Source organism: Gossypium raimondii, chromosome 9 (genome assembly GCF_025698545.1).
Source record: "Gossypium raimondii isolate GPD5lz chromosome 9, ASM2569854v1, whole genome shotgun sequence".
In the NCBI taxonomy this organism is placed as follows: Eukaryota; Viridiplantae; Streptophyta; class Magnoliopsida; order Malvales; family Malvaceae; genus Gossypium; species Gossypium raimondii.
Window position 1 is genome coordinate 29,627,575 of NC_068573.1, and position 9,180 is coordinate 29,636,754.

Below are 9,180 nucleotides of genomic sequence, written 5' to 3' on the forward strand. Positions count from 1 at the left end.
ATGCATGCCTATATATACAAAAGCTGTGAAAGGTCCTTATGCTCAACAATTTCATAAAACAGCCATTATCTAAGTGAATTGTTAAGAGCATAGTAGAACTGATACACATAAAATAAACATCAATGATTGGAGGTTAAATTTCTATTCCGCTTTTAGTTAATTTTATGTTTTAATATTTATGAGCATATTTATATTTTATATAAAATATTTAGAGATATAAAATATCGTTTATAGATTTTCTCAGAATAGATGGATAAAATAACATGTTTCTAGTCTCGTTTATAATTCTTTTTACAATAATCCAATAAAAAGTAGAATGACAATCTCTTTTTTTTTCTTACAAGTTCAACTAAGACAAATTCTATATATGTTCTAAAACATTAATGTGAATATTTTTTTTGGTCCCTCTACAATTAAGTTCCATTTCCCCCATTTTCAATCTATTTTTGAAGATACATATTTGCATTTCACATGTTAAAGTTGAACTGGTGCTGTAAGAAGAAAAAATCTTCAGCGTTCAATAAATTATGCGATCCATCACCATCACCATCACTTGCCCAATGGTGGTTCAACTCCATCAACCCAAAATCCATGCCATCGCCATTGTTGCAATAACTCCCAATGGGACTTATTAAGGATTCATGGTTAGCTTGCAAATAATCATGATTTGGGTTATAATTAGTCGAGACACCATTGTAATAATCAATTGAATCTGAAATTGGTGAAACTTGAGTCCCGATAGAGTCTGATGAGGCAGTAGTGCTAGCGTTGTCCGGAGTGTAATAACTCAGATTAGGCAACATCATTTGCTCAATGCTCGCATTGCTCGTCATGGCAGCCGAAGTGGACGCGGTGTTAGTGGTGGTGGTGGCAGCTTGAATCCTTTCAACTAACCTAGGCATCCATAGGTAACGCATGGTGTCCTTGAATTCTTTGCTGTTGACGTCACATTTGAGTTGTTTGGCATGTTTTTGGACACGAGTTCTCCAATAGTTCTTGATCTCGTTGTCGGTTCTTCCGGGCAAGAATTGGGCGATTTTGGACCATCTAATATGTAAAATACACAACAAATTGAATAAAAAAACTCAAAGAACATTATGAAATGATCATGTAGAGAGTTATGGGTTAAAACATATTACCGATTTCCCCATCGCGAGTGAAGTTGAAGAATCAAAAGTTGTTCCTCAAGTGTGATGTTCCCACGTCGGACATCAGGCCGGAGATAATTCAACCATCTCAACCTACAACTTTTTCCAGTTCGTTTAAGACCTGTTTAACATTAAAATTTTAGGGTTAGTTTAGCTCAGCTAAAAAGAAGGTTTGGTTTAATCAACAAGTGTTGTGTGTAATAGTATGATACATTACATTCTCAATGAAAGAATATGGATTTTTTTTTATCAATTTTATTATAGGTTCTGATTATATCTATTCTTTTTAACACAATATCTAGAATTACCTATAGCCTCTCCCCAACCTATAAATAAGAGGATAATGCGTTTCAGCGCATTCAAACTCACGTCCTCCTGCATTGACAGCAATGCACATGCTAATCAAGCTAAAACTCAACCGACAACTCTAATAATGAAGTTAAGACACCACCGTATATATTTAATTGATATTTAAAAAAACTAAGACTCATGATTTATTAATTCTACATACTATTTGTAAAGTTTAAAAAATCCATCACAAGTATACCAAATAATAAAAACTTAAAAATAAAAAATAAAAAAATTATTTCAATCATAAAGCCAACTAGATTAAAAAAAAAAGACTTCTAAAGACAAAACTTTTTTAAATTTAGTTTGCGAAATCATGATTTTAATATAGAAAAGGAAGATGTTTATACTTTTCTAGGGTTGCTTTTGGTATGAAATTTTCTTTATCAAAATAAATGTTATGGAAAAGAAGTAAGAAAACAAAGCTCATTTTCTCCCGTACGTCTCTTGTCTTCTTTTCTAGGGTTGCTTTTGGTATGAAATTTTCTTTCTCAAAATAAATGTTATGGAAAAGAAGAAAGAAAACAAAGCTCATTTTCTCCCATACGTCTCTGTCTTCTTTTCATGATTGATTGAGAAGCAATCATCAATAAACTTCATTCCAAACCCACAAATAGTGTCTAAATATGCAGAAAAACAAACAAACCCCAAACATCTGTTCTTTTTTACTGAAGAAAAACACTTTGCACTCATGAAAGAAAGAAAAGACATGAAAAACCAACTTGTGGTACTGTATTAAAAGGCTTCGTCGAGAGCTCTTAAAATGTTTGATGAGAAACTGTGACTATTTGAACAAATATAAATTTCATGAAAGCTTAGAATATATATATATATATATATATATATTAAATTACCTGCAGAATGAGCAAGAGAGTTCCATCGACCTTTGCCATGAATGGAAATATAGTTGATAAGTTTAAAATCTTCTTCAATAGTCCAAGGACCTCTTTTCAAGTCCTCTTCTTCAGTACTTACCATGTTTGGACCACTACTACTCCTTGCTTTAACATCCATTCTTTTAATGGAGACTAAAAAAGAGAGATGGGTTGATAGTGGATGGGAAGATAGAGAAGTGGGGGTTTTTATAGAAGTAGAAAAGGATATTGGTTTGAAAAATGGGGGTTCAACTTAAAGGTAGTAAACATGTGAGAGAGCCGCAATAGGAGCTTCATTTTAATTAATTAATTAATCACTTAAGCTTTAATATAAAGTAATTAATTAATTAATATATAGTGTTCAGGACATTGCGAATAGGAACAGGGTTTGTAAGTTTGAAGGTTGACGATTTCACCTTCTTCTTTTTTTTATGTTTGTTCTATCAGTTCCTTGGGAAAAGCAACTTATTTTGTTATCTTTCAAACAAGTTGTATATTTTTATCCATTTATGTAAATAAAAATTAGCAAACTTATACAATTTTCAGTTCATACACCAATAATAATTTATAGGTATAGTTTTACGAAAAATTTAAACTCAGATCGTAGAAATGATATCATTGGAAGTGATGATCATAAACCTCAAAAAATCAATATTTATAACCCGTAAAATTTTAAACACATAAAAATTACCAAATTAGTGGTGTAAATATCCTTTTATTTGAAATTAGACAAATTAAGGAGTAATTTACCCTCTGAAAACAAGCAAATAAGGGCAATCAATGATGGTGTTTGTTATTACATGACATGTGTGATATGTATTAATGAAAATAGTTAATGCTATCATTGATTATCTTTATTTGCTGATTTTGAAAAGTAAATTAATTGCGTAATTAAGGACTTGTATTTACACTTATATTAATATGCTTCTTTCAACACTAACTGGATTAAACTGAAGGCTTGGATACAATTTTTAAATTCAATTAACAAGTAATTAAATAATTAATTGCCCTAGTTATTATAATTGTCAACATCGGTGTCTAAGTGGGCATGGCTATTTCTATTCATATTCGTACTTATAATAGTGATAGATTTATTGAAGGTAAAAGTATTTTGTCCATTTATTTAAAAAATGAGTAAGGTAGTCCATGTACATTGGATTAAGAAGTAATCTCTTTACATTAACACGAGGTAACGTGACATGTCAGGTGTAAAACCGTCTTGTTATTCTGTCAGCCACACCAATGTCTAACAATAAAATTAATGGATGAAAATATTAACTGAAAAAATTAGTTTACTTTTTTAATTTAATGTAAAAAATTTATTTTACTTACTTTTTAAATAAAAAATTAAAATCTAATTTCACTCCTGATAAAAAGAACCCATAATAATTTTAATAAATGAAATCAATACCACTAAAATGTATCAACTTATACCTAATTTCTGTACTAACTTTTTTTTTTAAGTATGAATAAAGGGATTAATTCAATGTTTTAAGCGCCCGGCACACAAGGTAACCAAAGAAAACAGCTTCATTAAATTATTGTATTAATTCAATGTAGTCCCAAAACTATACATTAAAATAAATAAAGTTTCAATAAAACCTCAAGTGTAATATATAAAAAGAATAAAAGGATGATTGGTTTGCACTGAGTGTACCAATAATACCATGGATTGGAAGATATATTTTAAAATATAGATGCTACCAAAAATTTCCACACGTCTTCTGCTTTTCTTTTTCTTTGCTTTTATTATTAAATAAAAGTTGGGATAGAACAAATTTTCAGTAAGATAAAATAAGAAATAAAGTAAGAAGAGTAATGAATGTATTAGTGCAGTTCGGATTCACTAATTCTACATCTGTGGAACATCGCTCAAAGAATAATTTTATTCAACAATTTGTTTGATACAACAATTGACTAAAGCTCAAACTATCTCGATAAATATTTGTGACCGTTATATTGAACCGAAATTGTTGCAAATCATTCCCCAAAATAATCCTCACATGCGATTAACAAAATACTCTTCAAGAAATCCTAAACAGAGTGTTCAACTATTAGCAAGAAAATAGAATCAAGAATGCAACATAGGCCCTCCAAAAATGGATGATACAAAAGTCCCTTCATAGTGCTTTGATAGACTTTAAACTCTTATTTAAAAGTTAGATTTATCCATTGAATTATGTGGAATAATTAATCTATAAATGCCTTCATAAATAAGCTTCCTAATAGCTTCAAATGCTCTAATCAAGATAAGGACAATGGTAAGGATAAGAAACTTCGGCAACTTAAACTCCTCCATTCTCCTTCAAGTTAGTCGAACGGATGAAAATATTTAATCCATATTCCAACATGAAATTCTCCTCATTTGTTGGTTTAAGAAGATACAATAATCAAGGCCCATGTAACAATCAAATATGCCAACCAAAGAATTTTGATTGCACCAAAACTATTGTTCTATTTATTGTCTCAACATGAAGTGCAACAAGCGATCAAAGTTTCCAACAATCTTCCCCTTTAGCATTTTGATAAAATCAACCAGCAAATGAAAACATACTTCCCCTCAAGTACCCAATCCAAGTCATGCTTCTGTATCACACACTAAACCATACAATCACAATTTTCACAACAAAATCAAGGCATCAATAACAAATAAATTGAATTCAACATTAACCAAACCAACCAAATAACAACATAACCATTGACATTTGTTGGCCATATATCTCTCCTTTTTTGGCAAAAATGTCAAAGGAAGTCCACCTCACTAAAAGACCTTTATTTATCGAGACAAATCACCCGCCTCAAATTCCCCTTAGCATGCACTTCCAATAATAACCGGATCCTATTAGAAAAAAAAATAATAACAACTTGCCGACACAAATTCAGCCAACATATAAAAAATCATTTGAAATGCACAATTTAAACCAACCATAATTATAAACCAAAGTAGACAATATCACCAAATCGACATCATTACTCCCCTCTGACTCTATTCATCCCCTACAAGCTTGTATCACATTATTTAGAAAGGATGAGATTAAAAGCTACCTCGTCAGTAATAGGGGTTGTAGCTCGTGAAACAATAATAACATTTTTCACGAAATCTATATGAAATTTATCCAATGCTCGATAAATCTTCAATATGGTCTCCATGAGTTATAGCCTCATGCTTCATACGAGCATCAATAAATTGATGATCGTTATTACTCAAATATACTTAATTCTTTCTCACCCAAATATACCTATGTTGTGGTCTCCTTATTTCATTCACGTAACATCATCTTAAAACATGCAACTAAATGAAAAAACACTTCACTCACTAATTTCTACTGTAACTCTAACAAAATGATGGGTCATGGTTTTAACAGAAAAAATGACTCACTATTGTTAATTTAGTCGAAAAATAATTTAGTAAAGAAAAGAAAGATCCCTTGAAATGTTTTCAAAATTTTTATATAAGGTCAGATCCCGAGTCAGATTTTAGGTCAAATCTCGAATAAAATTTTTTTATTATACTTATATATCAAATCTACCTTGTTTATTAAAGATTAATGGATGGATGCATATACTTTTATTACCCACACGTGTAGCTATAGTTTATATACTAATAAACAATGTAACAAAGAGAGAAAAGACATTATGAAAACAAATATTCATCAAATATTAATCAAGCAATTCAAGTTTTAAGATTAGATACATGAACCTACCTTTATAAATATTTATATGTGTATATGATATAATGTTGTCGGATCATTCTTTAAAAAGAAAGTTGTAGTTAAAACAACATATAATAGAAGACAAAAGTATTCATGACATGACATGACCATCACGTGTTATAGCCTATAACCTTAAAAATATGAGAGATAAGAGTTGGTAATGCTTATAATATTTATGCTATACATATGCTTTTATATCCAATTAAGTCCCATATGTTTAATTTGTCTCTTGTTGTAGGGGACATATCTTTAGTTGTTTTTCTGTAATAGGACCAATGTGTTTTTTCTCTTTTCTTTGTTTAAGGATTTTTGGACTTTCTCATGCGTCACCATAATTACTTGTTTGCATTAATATAATTTAGTGTGTTTATGTTTATAATATCATTATTTAATTGAAAATGTTGGTGTCAATTTAAAGGATAAGGATTAAATCCTAAATTTAAAAATTATAAAAGGACTCAAACCATAATTTAACTATATATATACTACAATGAAAAATACCAAGGACCCACCTAATAATTACCATATTCAAATATTCGTTTTAATGTTCGAATTTTGTAGTCATTGCTTAGAAGTAGGGGAAGCCAAAAAATATTTTGGGATAGTAATTAAATTATATATTTTAAAATAGTAAAATATAATTTTATCATTTTAATCATTTATATCTTTATAATTTTAAAGGATTAAATCAATTTTTTATCATTTCTTAGAGCTAAAGTATATTTTACCATTACTAATTTAAAATTTTATAAACTATAAAAAAGCCTAAATAGTTTTTTTTTTTTTCATTTTAAGGGGTTAGGACTCATGCCAACCTCCTAAAATTGCCATTGCTTAAAAAGAGTTTTACCTAAATGCTATTCCGACCCGAACAGGAGTATTCTTAAGCAATAAAACGAATGGAAACATATCTGATTATAAACTATAATCAACAGGTATATTAATTTCTACATATTAAGTAGTTGTAGGAATATTTTGTTTAATTGTTGCTATCTAAGTTGTAGGAATATTTCCCTAGCCACATCCCTATATATATTGACAAAAATTACATTTCCAAGTGCAAATATAGACCCCAATTTTGATGAATCCACAAACAGAAAAGACCTAGAATTGGGATTTCAAGAACCTATATAACCAGTTTAGTGAATCGCTGAAGGCTTGAAAATTTTTACCGCTTATATTAGAATATATCTACACCTTTATCTAAACGCTTGTAACTGAAGTACGTTGTTTCCTTTTTTATTTTATTGGTAAAACAAGTAGCTTGGGCAACAATTTTATGGAATTTGTAGTTAAAAGTCGTGATTATTTAATTAAGCGTAAACTATACCGCAACAAGTTACTTTAAAATAGAGGTCGTTCTTATTTTGGTTATTTTAAAATTATTTTGTTCATTTAGTCATTTTAATTAAAATAATTGTTTAAATTGATTACTGTCATTAAAAATTCTATTAATTCACTAACGGATTGTTGACATGACATTTTACCTCTTTTATGTTGAGCATTGGGCGGTGACGAAGATTGGTGGTTCTTATGTTACATATAAACCCCCCCAAAAAAGTGTTTTGGACTAATTATAGAGAAGTCCTACATTTAGTCAAAAGTAAAAAGAAAATGTCATGTCAATAATCCGTTAGTGAATTAACAAAATTTTTAATAGCTGCGATTGATTCAAGTAATTATCTTAATCAGAATGACTAAATTGATAAAAAATTTTAAAATGATCAAAATAAGAACGATACTATTTTAGAGTGACCTACGATATATTTTATCCTTTAATTAATCTATAACTAATAATCATGTTTTCATTTTTATATTTTATTTTTCATCTTTATTTGAAAAAGAAACATTTATGTCCAGTTTGTTTTCATGTAACTTTTTAGTCTCATATTCATATTAATATTATTGAAAATGTTACCATAAAATTTCACATTTATAGTACTTAAATTTGGACATGGTGTCTGTACTATTTTAATGTTAAAGTTATATATTCATATTATATATTTATATAAGAAGGGATTATTTAAATCGATGTAAAATTAAAGTAATTTTATACAATTTTGTATATTTTGTACTATCAATATTTAATTAATATAATTGTTTCATTTTATACTCTTTTTATATAAATAATGCATATCAAATTTGACGTAAATTAAATTTTTTGACTATTTATTTTATATAAAAAATTCAACCATAATATATACGATATTTTAGATTGATATGATAGAGATATCGGATCGGTTTGAAAATTTACATGTATGATAAGTACAATTATATTAATACTTTTAATAGTTGGATCGCCAAAATATTAGTCGCACAAAAATATACAAAAATGTGTCAAAACAAGTGTAAATCAACCCATTCTATTTATTTATTTTTATTGTTCATGTATTTTTTATAATTGAGGAAGGGACGAGATTGAATCAAGCTTGCCTACAATTTAATACTCTTACCACTAAGTTAAAAAGTTGTTATTTTCATAGTTTAATTATTTTAATTATTACATTAAATTGAGTTTGAATTCATCTCATATTGTAGAGATCATAATAATTAAAATAAAAAATTGGGTCATTATATATAAATTATTTAAATATCATTTTTAAAATTTTAATTTCATTTTCCCATAACACACCAAGAACATGTCTTGCAAGGTATATAAACTCACACATTATGAGACTTAAGGTTCGATACTTAAGATTCCAGACTTAGTCTTTATTAATGTTGAGGGGAGGTCAGACACCTTCCAGAAAAGCTTTCAAAGTATCGTCTGTTTGGAGGCAATGAAACTCCTCAACAGGTTAGTATTATCCTCGGGTTGAGTCGGAGTTTGGCCTCTTGACTCTACGGAGAGCCTATATACATTGAGAAGCTGCTTGAAGAAGCGACGGGTTCACAAAGCAAAAGTGTCTCGTTGGATTGGATCATGTGTGGCACACAGTCACCTACCAAAGAACATGGTGATCATTTGCCTATGATAAGGTTTGAACCCCCAATGTATAAGATATGATTCACCTATCGACTCTAAGCAAATAAAACTCGAAAGACGAAATAAGTTTGATCTCTCTTCACTATTAATAATTTTTCTTTTTTGTAAAG

General features: G+C 29.1%; 1 protein-coding gene across 2 annotated transcripts; it reads right to left on the minus strand.

The window, feature by feature from the left end:
• Positions 1 to 215: 215 nt before the first annotated feature.
• Positions 216 to 2,553, minus strand: LOC105798906 (transcription factor MYB108). Of its 2 annotated transcripts, XM_052620675.1 has the most exons (4): positions 2,351 to 2,536; positions 1,457 to 1,523; positions 1,140 to 1,269; positions 216 to 1,047 (listed from the first exon to the last, which is right to left on the minus strand). In XM_052620675.1, the coding sequence occupies exons 1-4, from the start codon at positions 2,387 to 2,389 to the stop codon at positions 468 to 470; spliced, it is 816 nt and encodes a 271-aa protein (XP_052476635.1). In that variant the 5' UTR covers positions 2,390 to 2,536; the 3' UTR covers positions 216 to 467. The 2 variants fall into 2 exon arrangements, with proteins under 2 accessions (XP_052476635.1, XP_012484599.1); XM_012629145.2 differs by lacking the exon at positions 1,457 to 1,523 and having other exon boundaries at positions 2,351 to 2,553.
• Positions 2,554 to 9,180: the final 6,627 nt, after the last annotated feature.